At 32.4% G+C, this 23,774-nt stretch overlaps 1 protein-coding gene across 1 annotated transcript; it reads left to right on the top strand.

Moving 5' to 3' along the window:
- The first annotated feature begins 10,381 nt into the window (after positions 1 to 10,381).
- Positions 10,382 to 13,088, top strand: LOC125820998 (protein STRICTOSIDINE SYNTHASE-LIKE 10-like). Its single transcript, XM_049500430.1, has 3 exons — positions 10,382 to 10,746; positions 11,500 to 11,763; positions 12,502 to 13,088. The coding sequence occupies exons 1-3, from the start codon at positions 10,436 to 10,438 to the stop codon at positions 13,070 to 13,072; spliced, it is 1,146 nt and encodes a 381-aa protein (XP_049356387.1). The 5' UTR covers positions 10,382 to 10,435; the 3' UTR covers positions 13,073 to 13,088.
- Positions 13,089 to 23,774: the final 10,686 nt, after the last annotated feature.

The raw sequence follows: 23,774 nt of genomic DNA, 5'->3' as shown, positions 1-23,774 counted from the left end.
GCCCATCTTCTTGGGCTCTTTTCCTCTTTCCTTAACATTACCCTACACGTTTAGCTCTAGTTAGCCTACTAATTTTCGGGGGTGTTACATTATCTCCCCTTTGGGAACATTCGTCCTCGAATGACGATTTAGACACCTTACGGAATTAAAGACTCAAGACTAGCAGCCCATCATGCATAAAACATCAAAATAATTCACAATTTAAAAGAGGAAACATCAACTCCATCTCAAGAATGATCAATGCAACACAATGAAGTAGGAACTACATCTAACAACCCATTATGCATGAAAACTTCAACATTTAACATGTTCATAAGAGGAACTACCTTCTCCAACTAAAAAGCATGATCAACACAATAACATGGAGCCAATTATGCAATTATTCTAAAAAGCATATTAAAGCACGTCTGACAATTCATCTCATGAATCATATAGACAAACTCATACTAAATGCACAACAACATGAGGAAATTAAATCATAAGAAATCATTTTCTTAATAAACATGAATTTCTCAAGAACATGCACATCATAAGGAGATCGTGGAAATTTCTAAAACACACATGACTCCAAAACATAAAACAAGCTAAGAGAAACTCTTTGTCTCAAGCTAGAATAGGAATAGAAGAAAGAGATAAGGATATCGGGACTCTCACAATCTTGCTATCTAAGAATACCATATCCCTCTTGAGAGGAAGCACCCTTATAAAACCTCAAGTACCACTTCCTTCAAGTAATCCCAAACGTCATAACTAAGAACGCATAGTAACCTTACTAGGTTTTAAAATCAATAGAGGTCTAACCACAATGCACCCAAACCCTATCAAGGATAACATCAAGGTCTAAAAAGTAACATAGGGGTCTAATAAAATTTACATCTACAAGGAACTATCAACATATCGATGCCTTTATCTGGAGAGCCTTCTTGGTCCTTTCTAGATCGGAGTGTATAGAAGCGACCGTACTTTGGAGCATTGGGATCTGGATCACTAAGAGAAGCTTGCTTGGCCTCTCTCCCTTTAGCCATGAGCATCGGGCAATCCCTCATCTTGTGACCTTTCTTTCCACACCCAAAGCAACCATCTGTGCCGGCTAGGCACTTAACCGCATGTTTCTTTCCACATTTGGCACATGTACATATCTTAAAAGAAGAACCGCCTCCATTTCCTCTTTGAGATTTAAGGTTAGACACTCTATCCTTGTTAACCCTTGGGGAAGTATTGGAGGAATCTTGGTTGAAGGACCTCTTTTTGAACCTTGGTTGACCTTGTTCATCGGACCTAGGTCTTTTTACCTCCCTATTCTTTCTCTTTAGCTTTGACTCTTCAATTTGTTGGGCATATACCATAAGACGTGAGATATTCGTCTCACCAACTAAGATTGTCGTATGGCATTCTTCTTCAACCAAGTCAGACACTCCCATTATAAATTTGTTCATCTTACCCCTGGAATCCGCTACTAGAGTTGGAGCATACTTGGATAGTTGGGTAAATTTCAAGGCATACTCCTTAACACTCATACTATCTTGCTTAAGGTTAATGAACTCTTTCATCTTAGCCTCCCTTAAATCTACGGGAAAGAACCTATCAAGGAACGCCGATTTGAACATCTTTCAATCTATGGGACCCGCTCCTATTGGCCTCTCATCCTTCCATTGCTTATACTATACTTGAGCAACACTTTTCAATTGGTAAGTGGCTAACTCCGCTTTCTCTCCCCGAAGTCACCCCCATGATATCTAGTATTTTGTAAACCTCATCCACAAATTCTTGAGGATCCTCTTCCACTTTGGAGCCATGAAACTTAGGAGGGTTCATTCTAGTAAAATCCCTAACCCTTGAAGCAGCCGAATTCACATTCACCGGAGCAACAACATCTTTATTGGCTTGAGTCGCAACAACTTGAGCCAACATTTGGAAAGTCGACCTAAACTCCGTGTGGGTCACATTCTAAACCACGGGATCAATCGGAGCTTGATTAGCTTGAGGAGGACCTTCTTCATTCACATTTTCACCCTCAATTCTTCTTGTGTTAGCTCTTCGTGTATTCACATCCTCAAGACACAAAAGAAGGATTAGGTGAGGGACTTTATAAAGTTAAACTCTAAGGCATAACTTAAGAGTGATGAAAGAAGTGTAGTTTCCTAAACATATTATAGCCTCTCTTTCATAAATATGATGCACTTCACACTATGAACAAGACTCTACTAGACGTGGCTTATCAGACAACATCCTCTAATCATTCTAAACCTTGTGCTCTAATTACCAAGTTTGTCACGACCCAGGGGTATCCCCTAAATGTAACAAGGCATACAGAACCCCAAAATGTCTCATACAAGCCCCTTAGCATATAATAGCATAGGATAAAAGAAATGCTGTGGAAATTTTAAAACTTTATCCATACAATATGTAACACCCCAGAAAAAAATTTCGAACTAAAACCCGAACCGTTCTTCGTTGTGAATAGGATTTTAACGAGGAATTAAAATTTCTTAAGTGTTAAGTTCACTAGATGTAGCAACTTGAGTTCGAAAGAAAATTAAATTGGAAATAGCAAAATCTGAAATTTTGCAAGTTATGCTTAAGTATGAGTTTTGGGTATACTTCAAATGACCGTAACTCATAGCTCAGGATGAGTTAGGTGTGATACCATATATCGTAGGAAAGACCTTTGAATTATCTTTCTAACTCCGCTAAGTTTTCTAAGTTTCGAGGTCGGACGAGTGAGATACGGCCTTTTGAAATTAGGCTGCCAATTAAGGAAAGTCAAAACCGGATTTTAGAGGGGTATTTTGGTCTTTTTCTTACCCAATCAGATTTAATTCATTTTTAGTAATATTTTAGGAGTCTAATCTGATTAGGTTCAATTTTATAATCCTAGTTTACGCCTAGGGTTTTAGTTGAGAGAAAAGAGGAGAGGATCAAGCATTCGTCAAGATTATTGCGTCTTGTTGTGGATTTTCGCCATGGGTTTAATCCCTAAGAGGTATGTAAGCTTCCATAGTGTTGGTTTCTTTCACTCACACACCAATCATGATTTATTCAGCGTAATTTCGTTCTTGGAACTTAAAGATTAGAGTTCTTGATGAGTTCTTGATAAGTGTTCTTGAAGTTTCATTAAGTTTTGATGTAAGATTCTGCTTGGGTCAACTTTAAACGACCATATCTCTTAGAATATTAAGAGTTAAGTGAGCCATAACCTATATAATTAAAGGTAATTGAATCTACTTTCCAACCCCACCAATATCACGTCAATCCAATATCTGAGTAAAACGTTATGACTATTTTAGTAACCTATACAATGCTGTTACGAATTAGCCGACGGGAAAATATTGAAAATAATCGTTTTTGTCTTTTTACCTCCAAGAAAACGAATTTCTTGACAAACAAAAAGCTCAAAGCAATCATATTTCCATCTTCATTCATGAAAATCAAATTTTTTGGCCAAGAGATTTCAAGAAACTAACTCGAGAATCTCAAGAAAGGTTTTCTTGATTGTTTACCTTCAAGCAAGGGTTTCAAGGCTTCTAATCAAGTTCTTCTTTAAGATTCTTCAAGAATCTTTTTCTTCTAGGTATGTAAGGCTATCATAGTGTTGGACTAGTTCGTCCTCACACCCTACATCTACTTTCAGATCGGTAAAAGAGTAATCTAGGATACTTTCCCTAGATTTGAGTATTCTTGAGATAAGTTGATATTGAGTTCTTGAATTCATGTTTCTTTTAAAAGTTCTATTCCTAATTATCGAATAGCTATATTGTTATTGAGATCCTTCATATCATGAATCATAACTCTTGAATTCATAATTCAAATTCAAGAGAGAGTTAAGAGTAGAGTTCAAGGAAGCCTTTGAGTTCAATTCTGAATCCTTTGAGATTCATCAACGATTTGACTTAAATTTTGAGATAGTAAGTATGAGAATGAGAAGAGTTGTACATGATTTCCTTATTGATATTTTGACCCTTGAGTCGAATCGTTCATGCCCATAAACTCCGCATGCACGTCGTAAGTTGAACATCCTTCAGAGAAGTGGTGTCTTCAAGTTCTAAGCCTTTAAATGTTGAGTTCCTAACCTCTTTTGAGAAGTATCTTTGAGTCATTGAATTGAGCAGTTCATGCTCATAATTTCGCATGAACTCTGAGTTGAGCATTCTTGAAATGAGTGGTATTATTGAAGTTCTTGAGTACCAAGTATTTGAGTTCTATCTATGGTTATTGAAAACCTTGCATTGAGTAGTTCATGTCCATAATTCGGTATGAACCATATTTTAAGAAGTCTTTTACAAACGTTTTAACTTTGTTTTAAGACCTAAGTTTTGAGTTCAGTAAAGAGTAAAGAGTAAAGTTTGAAGTCTTTTTATTCAAAAGTATATGGGGACTAAGTATTCCCAAAGAGTTTATAAATTTTTTCACATTTAGATAAGAACGGAAACTGAGCTTTCCAAAGAGCTTTCGGGCTAGTTTTCAGAAAAGAGTAATCGCTTTCTAAATGAAGCAAGAGAGGAAACTGAGATTTCCAAGATAGCCTTTGAGCTAAGTTTTTGAGCAATTATCTCAAATCAGTAGAAAGAAGTATGTTTTTAAAACATAAGAGCTAGTATTTTTTGGGAGTAGTATTGAGCATCGATATGGGGGACAGTTCAGACAACTCACAGCCTCCATAAACCATGTAGCCACCATGGGTAAAAAAGGGTCATACTTTTTAGATGAACCTTTTTTCGAAATAGACAAATTATCAGGAGCATTAGAACTAATTAACATGAATTCATCATATTTTTTAAAGTTCTATTTTTCCTTTCAGCTACTCCATTAGATTCAGGTGAATAAGGCGAGGTTACTTCATGAATAATTTCTTCTTTTTCACATAAAACATTTAAAGATATATATATTCTCCTTCCTCTAATAGATCAAATTCTCTTAATTTTTCTATTAAGTTGATTTTCAACCTCAGTCTTATAAGTAATAAAAGCATCAAATGCATCAACTTTGTTCCTAAGCAAATATAACTTAGTAAATCTGAAAAATCATCACTAAAAGTCACATAATATCTTTTACCATCTTTATTTATAGTTTGTTTCATATCACCCAAATCAACGTGGATCAAAGATAATAATTCAGTTTCTCTATTTACTGAAAAATACGACTTTATAGTAATTTTAGCTTCAGCACATATTTCACATTTGTCAAAAGAGTTTGAGTCTAAATCAGATATTAAACCAAGATAATGTATGTTCTTTATATATGAGACATTAACATGTACTAATCTAGCATGCCACAAGGAAATAGGCTCAATTAAATAAACAGAAGCAGATACATTTTCACTTAAATTATCACAAATATTAAGCATAAATAAATCATAGTTACACAATTCATTGCCTACAAAAATATTATTTTTAGTCAATACGGCCTCATTATCTTCAAAAGAAATCTTCATTCCACATTTTCCTAATAATCCCACAGAAATTAAAATTAATTCGGACATTAGGAACATACAATACATTACTCAATGCCAAAGTTTTACCAGATGTGAGTTTGAGAGGAACTTTTCCTTTTTCAAGAACTTTAGTTGTCCTTGAGTTACCAAGATAAATAATATCTTCTCCTTTGTCAACTTGGGTATTTGACACAAAAATCATTTTTATTTATACAAATGTGTCTCGTAGCACCAGAGTCTATCACCAAATTTCTCACATTTGACTCAACATTTTTATCTGCAATTAATGACCGCAATACCATATCATCAGTTTCAGCTAAATTTATTTTTAGCTTAGCGGGATTGTCATTTCTTTCTAATATTCTTTTGCATTGAGGTGTATTTTCCATGAAGGCTTTATTATTAGCATTGAACTTGTAACCATGTCTATTTACATACTTGTATTTTTCTTTACCATAAGCCTCTGGTAGAATGACTTGAACAGTAGCAGTTAGGGCAGCACCAACATCAATATCATCCATAGTTTTAGGACACATATGACATATAATAAATGTCTTGAAACTATTGATGATACTGATGTTGGTGCTACCCTAACTACTATTGTTCAACCAAATATTTGTTTCAAATGAATTTATTTTAAAGTGTATTTACAAAGCTAAAATAATTAAGTTGTATTGAAAATATAACTTGGAGAAATGGTAAGCATGACAGTGTATGCCATTCTTTTTCACCCTCTTTTGACACTTGTCTCATGATGGAATTTTGCATGAAAAATAATAGACAAGTGTCTAAGTCACTTGTCTTATGATAAAGTATGTTTCTTTTTTTTTCCTTATAAATAGGTATCTTGCCTTGAGGAAATACACAGGCAATAACAAAAACTATTCTCTCTTACTCCACCTCACGTTTTACCCCTCTCTCTCTTTAATTTTCTCTTTCTAGTTAATCAGTTATTTTGGTTTTGTTATTTAATTTCGGCACTAATCATTTGTTGATATTAATTAATTTGTTGATTCAGTTATTCTCTATTTATCAGGGAAGGCTTGTTTAATTCTGGAAAAACATTTCATACCATTGAAATAGTTTTTTAGGACAGTGTCCAGCACGACTCAAGTATTAATTTTCTGAACATTTATTTATACATCATTGTAGTAACATTTATCTATTTTCAGGACTACTATTTTACTAAATAATAAGTGATATTATTATTGTGATATTTTAATTGTTCCCCAATAATATGTACATACTCTAGAACTTATTTTATAACTGCACTACTTTTATTGTCATATATCTCTTATACGTCAATATTCGTAAAGGATGAAAATCATTTACACTCCCAAATTTTGATTTAAAAATTAAACTACCCGCTCAATTTTGAAAAATGTTCACTCTCCCCTTTATCTTATGCCTAGCCTACTTTATCCTTGCCATTTTTAATCATCTATTTATGTAGCATCTTTTTATATTATATAATATTTTTATTTTTTAACCTATGTATTTATAGATTTTTATTTTAGTTCATTAACATTAATATAAATAGAATAATCCTTTTATAAGTTTGTTGCAAAATCTAATATTATTTTTTTATGATTGTGATTTTAATATTACGTGCATTAAGTACATGTAAGCGTGTGTATGTATTATGTGCATGCATATTTAAATCTCGAGAAAATAGCCAAATGACCCCCAACATATTACAGGATCTCCAACTACACACCTATTCTCTGCGGGAGTCCTATTACCCCCCTGAACTACTTTAAAATGGAATAAATAACCCTTTAAGTGTTGAGTTGGCATGGAGAGTATATTTCACTCTCTTTGAGAGAGTGAGTTGCCTATTTATTTATTTTTTCCATTTTTTTTCTAGTTTTCTTTTTCTCTCTTTCTTCTTATTTATCTATACAACATTTTTCACCATTATCATTGTTGAAACGTTTTCAATGAATGTTTGAAATAAAAATTATCAACAATAATGCATTTAATGAATAAATAATTTTTCAATAAACTTATTTAGAACATATCTAACATATTAAATTTATTTTTTTAAAAAAATATACCCATTAATTAATTTTTTTAAAGTGATGGATTCAAGAATAACAAAATCAAAGTGAAGTAATTGTATATTTAAAAAATATTTTCAAACTTAATAAAAGAAACTAAAACAAAACGATTTCTTCTACATTTTGTAAGAAGGATCCTACATGTTCTCCTAAAATTCATGAAGAATCAAAATCAAAAACTCAAATTATAAATTAATCATGAAAATTTTAGAGGGAGAATTAATAAAGAATGGGGAAGAGAGAGGTTTCTCAAATTGGTGTTACAAATTGGTCTTCTCATCCGCGATTATTTTGAGTTGTCGGCGGAATCTTCAAGGGATGAATCTGATCTCGAATGTTCATGACCCATTTAATGTGTATCTGAAATTGTCTAATAAAGAAAATCGAACGAAATGTAAAAAAACATGGAAAATTATTGAATTAGTTGGATGAAATATTTGATTAATTCGGATCGCTATCTTCTAGACTCTAGAGATTCGGAGTAGATGAAAAGGTGAGTTGAATTTTCGTTTTTATAAAATGTTAGAGATATAGAAATTTATTGAGGTAAAAAATGGTGTTTAGTATAGTTAGGGTTGAAAAAACGATTGGGGAAGAAAGAAAGAGGAAGGAGGAGAACTTTTTTAAAAAAAAATCATTAAATGGTGAAATACACATGTCAAGTGCTTGTATTTCACCACAAGACAGATGTCTGGTAATGGACATTTCAAGGAGGAAGTAATTCCACTTTAAAATAGCTCGGGGGGTAATAGGATCCCTGTGAAGTAGAAGTGTATAGTTGGAAATCCGGTTATATATTAGGGGGTCATTTGGTGATTTTTTCTTTAAATTTCACTTATTTCTTAGGCATAATACGTTGACGTGCTTTTTAACTTATTGGTCTCAGTTAACACATACAAAACCTTAGCTTTGTTGACTTCATGAGGTTTAACCTTCGACACGACATTAGTGGCTTAACTCTTTATGCTTCCCGCAGGCTTTTTTATGGAGAAAGAGTGTGGGGGGGGGGGGCGGATTCACAACTATAGCCTCCTTAGATGTGTATAAGTAGATCAGTTCAAATGTATCTCAGGCAAATTGTCATGTATGATGCATATGTCTACTTATTCAATTTTATACAAGTTTAATTAACTGTCTACTTGTGCACACTCAAAGTTGGAGGACGTAGATGCTAGTTGAATCCAAGTTAAATGACATGTCTATGTATTTTGTCTATTTCTTATTCTCTATTATCTACGTAGAAAAATAAAGTTTGATTGTCATTTTTAAAATATTTTTTAAAATTATAAGTTCAGTTGTGATTACAATATAAATAGATAATCTTTTAAGAAATTATTTTAAAATATATCTTTATTTTTATTAATCATTTTTTGTATTACTTGCATCGAAAAATGTTAATATGGTTAGCACATTATAAAATCCGTTACAATCGGTTCAAGATCTAATCCAATTCGAATTTGCTTAGGTCAAAACGGATTGAGTCAAAATGAGTTAGATAATGAATAACATTACGGGTCAAGATTCAATTCAACCTAATTTTACTGAGCTTAATTATTTTATTTGTTCTTTTAAACTACTTTAGTCTTTAGTATCTTATAAGATAAAATTTATTTTTCAGAATATACATTATATTGTATATGAAACAAGGTGAAAATGAAACATGAATGAGATAGAAGAAAGTAACCACTTGTTTCTTTTCTCTTTTCTTCATTAATTATTTGGACCAATTTAAATATGAAAATATGTAGTAAGCTAGGGGAGTTGTCATGATGATATTTTAATAATTTGAAGAAATTAATTGCAAAGAGATATATAGTAATTCTTAAGCAAGAATACATAATTCACCCACTCATAAATTTAATGTACCTTTACGAGCCATAAATAAATTGATAGGACTAGTCAAATTGAACTTTATTTTTGACTTTTTGTCAAGTTGATATGAAATTATAATCCTTTATTGAACAAGTCAAATATTACAAACACACTTAGAATGAACACAAACAAGCATCATATAAATTAGTAAAAAAATGTTAGGAAAAGAAGTCAAATAATCAAAGTCAAACATTTCTCTCTTATTTTAAAAAAAACCTGAAATTTCCAATCCATTAATGTCATGGCATATTTTTTAAATTACAAAGTCAAAAAAAATCTTTTTATTTCATAAACTTCATGCTCAAGAATCACATAAAATGAAAATTTGGAGTATTAAAATATGATTGGTTGAAATAGTAACCCTAAAATTAATTCGTACGTACGAAGTGACGTATTTTCTTCTTTTTTTGTTGCCCTCTTTCTGTCAAAATTGAAAAATAAGAGAGGGGTGGGTTCACAAAGCCTAAAGCATGGTTTGTATAAATAAAAAAATAAAAAATGAATTCACTTCTTGACCACTTTGCAGTTTCTAGAAGTTGACTTTTTATTTATTATGTTATGCATTGATTCATTACATTATTTCTTGCGTCAGAAATAACAAAAATACATTTCTATTTGTAAGGAATTAATAAATAGAATAAAATAAAAGAAAATATGTTATTTTCCTTAAACATTCTAAACTAAAAGGAAACTATCTATTTGGTAATTGATTTAGATTCTAGAGTTAGACATAAAATAAATGTTCTAAAATATTTCTAGACTAAAGAAGAAAGTAAATATCCTACCATTAATATAAATCTAGAAAGAATGTAAATCTTAACACATTATGCTATATATAAAGTGAGTACTCTATATATAGTATATACTGTATATATATAGATAGATAAATATAATTTTAGAAGTTGACTTTTATTTTTAGTAAATATATATAAACCATCTTTGGTGTGACTTTTAATTGTGGTCCAAGCTAAGCCAGCCAATCCACTACAAATTACAAATGTGCTACAAATTAAGTGGAGAAATTTGAACATCCCTTCAATCACCATTAGATTGTAACAATCAAAAGACACATATGATGATGAAGGCCTTGAAGTTTCTTATGTTTAGTGCGATAACACTCGCACTTGTCTCGTTAATTTTTGCCTCCGAATCTGACTCTGACTCTGAGAATAATGTGTTTGAGCCAATTGGTATAGCAGGATCCCAAGATGTCCTTTCAAAAGCAGAGATGATACCATTGAAATTAGGAGCATTTGGAGCAGAAAGTGTTGTGTTTGATCCAAATGGTGATGGGCCTTATACTGGAGTTGCTGATGGTCGCATTATTAAGTGGCTACAACATAATCAAACTTGGGTTGACTTTGCTGTCACCTCTTCACAAAGGTAAATTTAATTATGCCTTCATTTTCTAGATCTAGTAATTGTGTATCTTTACAATGTTTTTAATGTCCAATAATTATTCCTTCCTCATATAAACAAGCACTTCATTTCTTAATAAGATCAATCCTTCTTTTGCAAGCTTGACAAACAAACTAGGCAGCATTTCCCTACTTCACCACAAACAATTCTATGGAATTCATTAAAGTTTGAAAAAATGTGTACGACATTGTCCTTACTGGTATTTCACCCGATTAGGTGTATCCTTCAGGATTCAACAAGCTTTTCTAATATAAAACTAGAAACCATAATCTAACAAAAATTAAATAAAAAGAGAAGGAATAATATTTATCTTTGTTCTTATCTTCTTACTATTTCTCTGGAAAGTCATTAAGGCTATTCAATCTTTTCTCAAAAGGAAAGTCACTAAGGTTATTCAATTGTAGAATCAATTGTTTGTAACAATTGTTTATGGGAAGAAATATTTCTATTTAAAATATAAAACTTGTTTTTCCAACACTTTGTTTCTCCATCCATTTTTACTTCTTCATGTTTGACTTGATTAATATTATTTCGATTGGTACTTAATAATATATAAGAGTAATGTAGTAATTAAATTATCTCTTCATCTTTCAAATCAACAAGGTGGATGTAAATAACACAAGTTGGGTAGTAAAACCAACTATCACTATATTAGATATAATAACTACTCCCTCCGATCCCTTTTAGTTATTATATTGCGCTTTGATTGTGTTGAAGGGAGAATTGTAGCCGGGCTTCTGCACCTGAAATGGAGCATGTATGTGGAAGGCCATTAGGCTTACGATTTGATCAAGAAACTGGGGACCTTTACATTGCTGATGCCTACTTAGGCCTCCAAGTTGTTGGCCCAACTGGAGGATTGGCTACTCCACTAGTCCAACATTTTGAAGACCATCCACTTCTCTTCACAAATGACTTGGATATTAATGATCATGACCATGTCATTTATTTCACGGATTCAAGCACAATCTACCAACGCAGGTAATTAATTAATTGATGAGAGAAGTACGGAAAATATCTCTAAACTCGGCGTGAATTATTAGTTCCATCTATCCCTAAACTATTGATAGTCTTAAAAACATTCATTTACTTGACTAACTGAACTTAAGGCATAATACATAAATATGTCATTTTAACTTGATTTCAGCTAACATGTACTATCTCCAACTTTGAGTGTATACAAGTAGACACTTAAACTTGTACAAAATTGAACAAGTAAACGCATACATCTTACATGGCGTCCTATGTGACAATTCACATCCTACATGGTGTCCTACGTGTAATATGTCATGTAGGACATGTATACCTACTTGTTCAATTCTATACAAGTTTGAGTGTCGTGCACACTCAAAGTTGGAGGACATAGATGTCCAAGTTAAAATGACACATTTATATATTATGCCCTGAACTTAAATACACCCCCAATCTTGCAACATGAGTAAAATACACCCTTAAATACTCATCAAGTTTAGGAGTGTTTTCAACACTTCTCTCAACTTTTTATTAAGAGTCTCATGTTCCTACAAGAGTTTGAAATCACTTGTTATGTAATGTGACATATCAAGGGGTGTATCTAAGTTTCATTAGTCAAATAAAGAGGTATTTTTAAGGTTGTCAATAGTTCCGAAACGAAACTAATAATTTGCCTGAAGCTAGAGTGGTTTCAATACATATAAGAAGGTAACTAACTCTTTACCATGTAATCAAATATTTATGTAGGCAATTTGTTAATGCTACTGCAAGTGGAGACAAGACAGGCAGACTGATGAAATATGATAAATCAACTAAACAAGTAACAATACTACTACAAGGCCTTTCTTTTGCAAATGGTGTAGCCTTAAGCAAAGACCGGACCTTTGTCCTAGTAGCCGAAACTTCAGCATGTAGAATAACAAGGTATTGGCTTAAAGGTCCCAATGTAGGAACACATGACATATTTGCTCAACTCCCCGGATTTCCAGACAACGTTAGAATGAATTCAAAAGGGGAATTTTGGGTCGCGTTGCATGCAAAAGCATCACCACTTGCCCGACTCATAACATCCAATTCGTGGCTAGGCAAGGCGTTGTTGAGGAAATTCAATTTCCAGCAAATGCATAACTTGTTGGTAGGAGGGCAGCCACATGCTACCGCGATTAAGTTGAGTGAGGAGGGAGGAATTTTGGAGGTTTTAGAAGATGTTGAAGGGAAGAAGTTGAGGTTTATTAGTGAAGTTCATGAGGAGGAGGATGGAAAGTTGTGGATTGGTTCTGTTTTGATGTCTTCTTTGGGAGTTTATCAATTGTTATAAGGAAAATTATTTCTATTTTATTGAGTTAGGACATGATCAATCCTCCTTATTCAATATTTGTACTAGTCTAATCAATTATGTATTTGTTATTCCAACTCAATTTGCTATACTTTGGTTAGGTAGTTTTATAAGGATTCGTTTGGTGTAAAATAATTGTGGTATAAAATTGAATATATTATTGTGTTTTTTTACACCTAACATAATATGAAACAACAATACGTGGATTAAATATCAAAAGACAATTTTTTGGTTAAATTTTTAGTAGTACAAAGAACTATTAGATAGTGAAGCTATCATTTAAGTTTTATTAGTTTCTTTTAATCAAAATAGAGTGAATGAAAATATTATGGAATCGCGATCGGAACAAAAAAGAATCAAGTATATCGACTGTTCAAGTGGTACGAGTCGTCCATCAATAATAGTTCATTAACATTTATTGATTTAGTTAGACTATGAGCCCGTTTGGATTGACTTAAAAAAAAAATAGTTTTTAAGTATAAAAAAAAATCAAACTGAAATAACTTTTTAAGTCAAAAAATAAAAAGTAGGAAGAGACCGTTTGGTTTTTAATTTTTTATAAGTTATTTTTAACTTATTTTAAGTTATTTTTAACTATGCCAGACACTCTTTACTTATTTTAAATTATTTTTATATTTGTCAAACACTTCCAAAAAAAAAAAAATTGACTTAAAAATAAGTTTAATCAACTTTTAAGCAAATTCAAACACCCTCAGAATATTAGTAAGTACAACATACGTCCAATTTCTTTCTTAGCTCGGAGGGTAATATGTCCAATTAATCTTTACAAATTTAATGAAGGCTATTTTTATTAAATTTTGTTTATTGGTCCTAAAATTCAAAAATAACCCCCTTCATAGTTATTTTGAATTTCTACCATGATGTTAGTTTGATTTTTTGGTCGATTGGCACATTTTCAAAGTGCAAGTGAGATTATCAACTTAAAGGAAAAACTCTTTTAAATTATTATGATTTGTCTAACTTTATATTTGTAAAGTACTTTTATATTAGGCGGAATACATAAACAGGCCCCTGAACTTGTTCGGTATTTCCTCTCAGGTACCTCAACTACGCAATCTTCCTATTGAATCCCTGAACCACCCATAATTTGTACCTTTTAAATACTATTGGCTAACATAGCACAAAATGTGTTCTCACGTCGCTTGAGCGCGTGAAGACATTTTTAAAAAGCTGATGTGGAATCCACAACTATCTTCTTCCCTTTTTTTGTCTATTCAACCCTAATTTCCCCCTCTTTCTCTTATTTCTCTTCTTCCTTATTGCCATTTTTAAGTTGGAGCTTCTCAAGGTATCTCTCTTCTTTAGCTATTTTTTCTTCATTTCTTGCCGCAAAAAGTATAATAAAATTAAAATTACTACCAGCACTTACAAAGTAAGCTTTGGAAGGTGTTCAACAGTTGGTGAATCTCCTTTGCAAACTTGGTTTAACTTCTTTACAAACTTTATCCTACCAAATGTCTTGCATTCATTAATATTAAGCTGCAAATTCAAGCTAAATTTCTTGCTTGATCTTTTCTTTTTCATCTCATTTTGGTATCATTCCTAGCAAATCATTTCCATTTGAATTGCTTCGCTCAATTTCTACACAATCATTTCGACTTTGTATTATTTCGAAATCTTAGGATTTTAGTTTTAAATAGCATAAATATGTCACTAGAATAATTGAAATCACACCAATTTCTTAATTTTTTCTCATCTATAAGAATATTTGGGTCATATCGAAGTGGTATTGTGGGAAAATGAAATGCCTTTTGGTTTTTTAGGTTTTATTTGGGGTATATTTTAGATTGCTGATGTGTAAATTATTTAAATTAGTGGAGTGTTTTGATTGGTTGCACATTCTATGTGGGAAATATGGATTTCACGCGCATAATTAAAAAAAAAATTGTTGAAGTTTTGCGCCATGTCAGCCAAGTGTGTTTAAAAGTTACAAATTATAGATGGTTCAAGAGTTCAATAGGAAGATGGCTTAGTTGAGGTGCCTAAAAGGAAAAACACAACAAGTTTAGGGATCTATTTATGTATTCCGCCTTTATATTATATATAGATGTTATAATTGGGGACGTTGTTAAGGTAATTTTACATTATATTTGTCTTGGCTCCTTCCATATTTTGATAAGTGTTACTCCCTTCGTCCCATTTTATATGTCATCCCTTTCTATAAATAGTTCAACCACAATACTTGTCATTTTATAAAATTTATGCATAAATTACCATATTTTGCCTATTATACCCTTGATAGAATAGTTAAATAATCTTGTCATTTATTAATAAAGTTGACTTAAGAAAATATTAAATAAGGATAGAAGAGTAAAGTTACATTATTTCTTAATGCAAGTGTAAAGTAAAAAGGTGACATACAAAATGAGACGGAAGGAGTAGATGTTATGAAAGCAGAACAACTAGGAATTATTTAGTATAGAAAACTACGGATGTTAACAATTACAATCTTCAGAATACTCTCCTTTGGGGAATGTGCCAAAATCTTCTCTCTTCTTTTCTCCACACTTCCTCTCACCGGCGTGAAAGTTTTCGAAAATGACTCTGCTTCTTAACAATCATGGATCAAAAACTCATTTTTTCTTCGGGGGGATAAGTCTTGTGAGTTATTTAGCTCTAGCAGAAGGCCAGGTAGATGGTTCATCCTTACATAAAGCAGCAGGCGGTTCAACAGTAGCATCAAAATCGATGATTATAATTTATATTGGGTTTGTGAAGCGCTGCATCAGGCTTCACTAGGTACAGGTAACAAATGCAGAAGATGGGAAGAAAGGTCCAAAAATACACCTTTAGGGTGTTCCAAAATTTCAACAACAATGGGAGATTCTGTCACGATCCGAGCTTACACCCTAGACGTGGCCGGCACTCAAGAACTATTACTGGCTTCCAAACGAACTCTCATCTTCGCTAATTACAAGCGAAAGACTAACTCAAGCACACATAAACATCAAATTGAAAGAAACGTTTAAAAACAGTTTACTAAATTTCAAAATTTCGCTAAATATACTAAGTATCAAACATAAGTTTTAAATAAAATATCTGAAACTGAAAGACTCTCCAAAACTATCTATCTATGAAGCCTCTACCATACAAAGATGAGTGTCGGGACAAGACCCACGACTCCTTAAAATAACTACTACTAACAACTCATAAAACTGGAGTACTACGAAAGCAAAAAAGTTTCACTCATAGGCAGACAAGCGAATAAAGTGATCTCAACAGACTCTTGTTGAGGATCCTAATAACATGTATCTGCATCATTAAAATATGCAGGTCGAATGACATCAATACATTGAATGTACGAATATGTAATATAGTTGAATAACAAATAATCAAAAGAAAGAACTGTAATATATAACAATGTACTCAAACTGAATGTAAAGAAATAAATGAGTTAAATCATTTAAAACTTTACAAAATATTTTCTCATCTCTGAACTCAACATAATAATTGATGATTTTCTAACCGATAACCATCACTATTAGCTACGTGATAATACAACGTCTCACCCACGCTGCCAGAACTGTCATATACCTTGTCGGAGTATAGAACACCTCAACTAAGTGGATCCACTAAGCTATGCTTAAAAGCAATAAGGAATCATTTTAAAAGTATGACCATTTACCCATGTTGGCATACATGGTTTATGATGACTTTGAGTTGTCAGAGATAGTCCACATATCGATGCTAAATAATACTCCCAATAATAAATACTCATGCTCATATGTTTAAAAACATAATTCTTCCTCTGATTTGAGATAATTACTCAAACTATCCTCTTAAAAGAGGTAACTACTTTTGAAATATCTTTTGAACTCATAACTCATTTAAAAATCTCAATTTCTCTTTTATCAATGTAAAAATTGATACATATGGGAATACATAGTCCCCTTATACTCATACTCAATTTATACTTGAAAACTCTTTCTCAAAAACATATTTTAATATGATCATTGATGATTCGGGAAGTAATACTGCATAAACATTGATGGTATATCTAGATACCATACTGCTCATACATTGATGGCATGCTCGATTGTCATACTAATCATGTTTTAGAAACGCTTTCTCAAAATTCATCTTTATTTCCTCAAAAACTCCTTTTAAAACTCAAGTGTTGGCTTTAAAAAGTTTCTCAAGATTTATAACTCAATTCATAGGGTTCATGCAGAATTATGGACATGAATGACACAACTCTGGGATCTTAATAGCAATACAGAAACTCAGTCTCAAAACTCAAGAACTCATAACTCAACGATACTACTCATCTCATAGGGTTAATGATGAAATATAGACATAAACGAATCAACTCAATAATATTAATGAATAACATATAGGAATTCAATAATTAGGAATAGAATTTCAAAAAGAATCTGAAACTTAAGAACTCAAAATCAACTAATCTCAAGAATACTCAAATCTAGGGGTAGAATCCTAGATTTCTCTTTTACTTATTTGAAAGTAGATGTAGGGAGTGAGGACGAACTAGTCCAACACTATGATGGCCTTACATAACTGTAAGAACAATGTTCTTGAAGAATCTTGAAGAAGAACTTGATTAGAAGCCTTGAAACCCTAACTTGAAGGAGAAAAATCAAGGAAACCTTTCTTGAGATTTCTTGAATTAGTTTCTTGAAACTCTATGGCCAAAGATTATGATTTTCATTACTGATTCATAATTGTATGGAGGAATTTGAGTTGAAAAGAATGGAATTCATAGAGAAAGACTTACCTTGAGAAGAATCTTGAAAAAGATTGAAAGAATCTTGAATTGAGTCTTTAACTTTGATTTTCTCCTTATGGTTTTGCCTTAGGGTTTGAGAGAGAAGAGAATGATGAATTAAGATATGAAAATCTAATTGTTTTGGGTCTTTAAATAGTCAACAAATTCATTTAGAGTTTTTTTAGAGGTAAAAAGACAAAAACGACCCTTTTGAAAGTTTTCTCGTCGTCTAATTCGTCACTACACTGTATCAGGTTACTAAAATGGTTATAATTTTTTACTCCAAACTCAAATTGTTGCAAAATTGGTGTCGTTGAAAAGAAGATTCAAAAACCTATAATTCGATAGGTTATGGGCCACGTAACTCTTTATATTCTAAGAGATATGGTCATTTAAAGTTGACTCAAGTAAAATCTTACATCAAAACTTAATCGATAAGGAAACTTTCAACTCAACTTTGTGCTATGAGTTTTTAGTGATCTTATTTGATACCAATATCATTCTCATACTAAAGAATCACCCGATACGATCTTATTCACAAATAAAGAATAACTCGAATCTTATCTTAAAAGTTTTTGGGTTTACAATATCTCCCAATTGGGATCATTCGTCTTCGAATGACGGCTGGACTGAGAATGGAAGGGGTTACTCTTACTATATTCAAGCCTAACTCACAATCACAAAGTACTTAACATAGAGTGATTATTCTGATCTAAATCACAAGATTTGGGTTATATACCTATGTAGGGAATCTCATCCCAAGAACACTACTCATTACCACTACATTCAGCTAACCTTGAGCTCATATCACGGAACACCTAATGTATCATGCATTGTCCACATTTTATCAACATCACATTCAAGCTTAGAACCTTAACCACTCCATAGACTCCTACTAACCCACTTTCTAAGAATTCTCATCCTCTCATCATCTCTACCAACCGAACTTTCATGCATTAGCACCAGAAAGCTGACTTAGTACTCATTGTAAAACCTTATCTCCTTCTTCCTCCACATTCATAACTTTATATGGAATAAACACGCCATCACCATCATAATCAGAAACAATAATCTTCTTCTCTATCATCACACTACTACTATCAACAACACCACTCTCAAAATAAAAAAGGGTAACTAAATGAGCTTTAAAGCGAAAGATCATAAGCACGATTCACTCGAGATATCTAATATAAGAATATGCATGGCAAAACATTATGTCGATAGCCATTGAGAGTAGATCGTGAATTTTTAAGACTGAACATACTATGAGACATGAATGCTTATATGAATAAGTTCATATCATGAAGTTGATATCCATAACTTTATGGAGTAAGATTTAGATCAATGGGCTAAAAATTTTGCCCCTAATTCTGGAAACTGAACATAGATGTGAATCTCTCTGAAGTGTATAAGTATAGGTCATAGACACAATTCTGATATAAGAAACATCATCCTGATGTTGTAATGACTTCACTTGAGGAATACGCAAGATTATGAACGAATTGATATATCTCTAAATCTCTTTATGAAGACATCAATATCTCATCCTCAACATTTGACGTGATTTCTCATCTTATCATCTCCCCCTTAGTTTTTGGAGTTGACACTCTAAAGCCATGGATCTATTCTTATCATCTCTAAATTAGTCTACATTTCATTTACTCTAATACTCGAGAAAGTCTTATCGCATGGCTAATGAACTCTCCATAAGCAGGTACTAAGACTCCTTCTAAGACCTCTTTCTAAGATGCTTCTCTTATCCTCTTCTCATTGGCTTATAACACCGCTTTATCTAACTCTTTAAGGGAAAATAATGCTTACTTCAGCCTATTCCGCATTGACAGCTCAATTATAATATCTAGGCACACATGAAAAATAATAATTAACTTAATTAGAACCTCGTCTAACTACATACGATCTCAGGAACACCTCTTAATTATCTTGTTAATCTAATGACTTAGCCACACTTCATTGCTCTCATCTAAAAGTTAGAATCTCATACTTGTACCACTCACACTTGTAAAAGGTAACACCTTAATTTCTTACCTACTCTATGTCAAATCTACCAGATTAGATCTCAAACTAACATCATCACCCTCATGTTGTCATTCTTTTTTACCACCGTTCTCATCTCAAATTCAAGGCTAATGTTTATTACTAAATCCGGATATCAATATGATTGCTTGCTTACTATACTAACTTACAACTACTATATACAATTTAAGAAACACTCGCCTACTAAAATCTCATGACAAGTGGTCAATATTTATCTCTCTGTCTACATACTTACGAATTATTGTCACATTCAATTTCACGACCTAAGTACTATTTACTCATTCACTATACATCATTGCCTAATTAGTTTTGTAACCCTTTGAATATTATGGGCTCTCCCTTAAAAATCATAAGCCTGGTTTAGAGCTATCACCTCATTAATACTCTTGCTCTGCTAATCCACACTTATACTTGGTCATTACTAATACAATGACACATCATCATAAACTCTTTTCTAGTTAAAATATACTTTTAACTCATCCATACTAGTAACTCTGACTCTACCTCCTATCATGAAATGTACACAAACTCATCACTTATTAGTCTACCCATAAGGGAAAACTCCTCATTAATAACTTATCGGGTGCATGACTATAATAAAATAGCTTGCCTCATCACTATCTCCCTTTCTTAGATTACTGAGCCTCTGCATGCATTTCTTCTAACTTTGGGAACTTTTAATAGTACTGATCTCATAACTCATACTATCTTTTCAGGTGAAAACACTACCCAAGCTCTAAAACACACTTCCCCATAATGGTCTCAATTGAAATAAGAAAAAGATTTTTGAGAATTCATCTCGCTTTAGCTCAAACGCACGAATCATATGAATAAGAGTGCATTCTTTTGAAACTCGACATTTAACTTACTCACAGGCTTATCTGAAGCCCCTCTACAGTCTCATGATTTTCTCAAGACTTTTAATGAGAGCAACTCATCGATAAGAATCTGGCCTTGCTTTTTAACTCCCGTGAGTATGAGGGGTAGTCGAATGGATATAAGAAACGCACGAATTTTGAATAAGTTCCTTATAACACAACTCCATTGCACAATTTAGAGTATGAAAGAAGTGAAAATTTTCTTAAATGTTTATAGTCCCTCATTTATAGAAGTGGGACCCTCAAAACCATAAACAAGACCCTATTTGACATGACTTTATAGACACTCTAGAAACTTGAACTCTCTGCTCTGATACCAAGTTTGTCACAACCCGAGCCTACACCCTAAACGTGGCTGACACTCAAGAACCATTATTGGTCCCCAAGTGAATCCTCATCCTGACTGACTACAAGCGGAAGACTAACTCAAGCATACATAAACATCAAATTGAAAGAAACGTTCAAAAATAGTTTACGGAATCTCAAAACTTCGCTGAATATACTAAGTATGAAACATAAGTTATAAATAAAATATTTGAAACTGAAAGACTCTCCAAAACTATCTATCTATAAAGCCTCTACTATACAAAGATGAGTGTCGGGACAAGACCCACGACTCCTCAAAAGAACTTCTACTAACAACTCATAAAACTGGAGTACTCTGAAAGTAAAGAGGTCTCACTCATAAGCAGACAAGCGAATGAAGTGATATCAACAGACTCTTGTTGAAAATCCTAATAACACGTATCTGTATCATTAAAAGATGCAGGTCGAATGACATCAGTACATTGAATGTACGAATATGTAATATAGTTGAATAAAAAATAACTGAAAGAAAGGATTGCAATAGATAACAATGTACTCAAGCTAAATGTAAAGAAATAAATGAGTTAAATCATTTAAATTTTTACAAAATACTTTCTCATATATGAACTCAACATAATAATTGATGTATAAAAATACACTTTAACTCTATTAGAAGATTCTCTAACTAACAACCATCACTATGAGCTACGAGATGATACAATGTCTCGTCTACCCTGCCAGAACTGTCATATACCTTGTCAGGGTATAAAACACCTCAACTAAGTGGATCCACTAAGGTATGCTTAAAAAGCAATAAGGAATCATCTAAAAAGTATGACTATTTACCCATGTTGGCATACATGGTTTATGATGACTTTGAGTTGTCTAAAATCGTCCCCATATCGGTGCTTAATACTATTCCCAATAATATATACTCATGCTCATATGATTAAAAACATAACTCTTCATCTGATTTGAGATAATTACTCAAACTACCCTTTTAAAAGAGGTAACTACTTTTGAAATATCTTTTGAACTCATAACTCATTTAGAAATCTCAGTTTCTCTTTTATCAATGTAAAACTTGATACATCTAGGAATACATACTCCCCTTATACTCATACTCAATTCATACTTGAAAACTCTTTCTCAAAAATATATTTTAATATGATCATTGATGCCTCGGGAAGTAATACTGCATAAACATTGATGTTATATCTAAATACCATACTGCTTATACATTGATGACATACTCGATTGTCATATTAATCATGTTTTAGAAACGCTTTCTCAAAACTCATCTTTACTTCCTCAAAAACTCTGTTTAAAACTCAAGCATTGGCTTTAAAAAGTTTCTCAAGATTTATAACTCAATTCATAGGGTTCATGCAGAATTATGGACATAAACGACATAACTCGTGGATCTTAATAGCAATATGGAAACTCAGTACTCAGAACTCAAGAACTCATAACTCAACGACACTACTCATCTTAAAAAAATACTCAATTCATAGGGTTAATGATGAAATATAGACATGAACGAATCAACTCAAGGAGTTCAGAGGCAAAAGGGCAAGAACATTAACCAAAGATTCTAAAAGGGCAACAAAATTGAGTTGAGAACCAAAAGGGCAACATTTAGACGGTCTAACAATCGTCTAAATTAGGGAAAAATGAGCAAGGCGGAAGTACGATGCGCCTTATAAGGCGCACGGCTGGGCTGCCTTACAAGGCGCAAGCCTCCAGCGCCCCTTTCCTTTTCTTTTTCTTAGTTCATGATTTAGCTAGTTTTTTCTTCTTTTTTTTTTTTTTTAGTTTTTCCTTTTAACTTTTGTTTTTTATTTTGAAGTTGTTCTTATTTATTTTGCATGTGATTTTTATTTATTTTTTTAGCAAATTATTAAAAATAAAAAAACAAAAATTAAAAGGATAAACAAAAAATATATATTTTATAATAAGATTTTAAAATAAATAGCAAGATTTGGATATTTTTCAAACTTGAATTAATAAAATCTTACCTAAAAAATAGGATAATTTGCTCAAATAAAAATAAAAATCACATGCAAAATAAATAGAAACAACTTCAAAATAAAAAATTAAAATTAAAAGGAAGAACAAAAAAACAAAAAAAAAAACTAACTAAAACCAAAACATTAAAACATGAACTAAGAAAAAAAAATGGAAAGGAGCGCAGAAGGCTTGCGCCTTGTAAGGCAGCGTAGCCGTGCGCCTTATGAGGAGCATCGTACTTCCGTCTCGCTCTTTTTCCCCTAATTTAGACGGTGTTTGTTAGACCGTCTAAATATTGCTCTTTTGGTTCTCAACTCAATTTTGTTGCCCTTTTGGAATTTTTGGCTAATTTTCTTACCCGTTTGGCTCCGGACTCTCAACTCAAGAATCTTTATGCATAACATATAACAATGCAATAATTAGGAATATAATTTACAAAATAATTCAGAACTCAAGAACTCAAAATTAACTCATCTCAAAAATACTCAAATCTAGGGGTAGAATCCTAGATTTCTCTTTTACTGATTTGAAAGTAGATGCAGAGAGTGAGGACGAACTAGTCCAACACTATGTTAGCCTTACATACCTGTAAGAACAAGGTTCTTGAAAAATCTTGAAGAGGAACTTAATTAGAATTCTTGAAACCCTAGCTTGAAGGAGAAAAATCAAGGAAACCTTTCTTGAAATTTCT

This window comes from Solanum verrucosum, unplaced genomic scaffold (assembly GCF_900185275.1).
Source record: "Solanum verrucosum unplaced genomic scaffold, falcon-dt-bn FXZP01000232.1, whole genome shotgun sequence".
Taxonomy (NCBI): Eukaryota; Viridiplantae; Streptophyta; class Magnoliopsida; order Solanales; family Solanaceae; genus Solanum; species Solanum verrucosum.
This window is presented reverse-complemented; position numbering and strand designations above follow the sequence as displayed.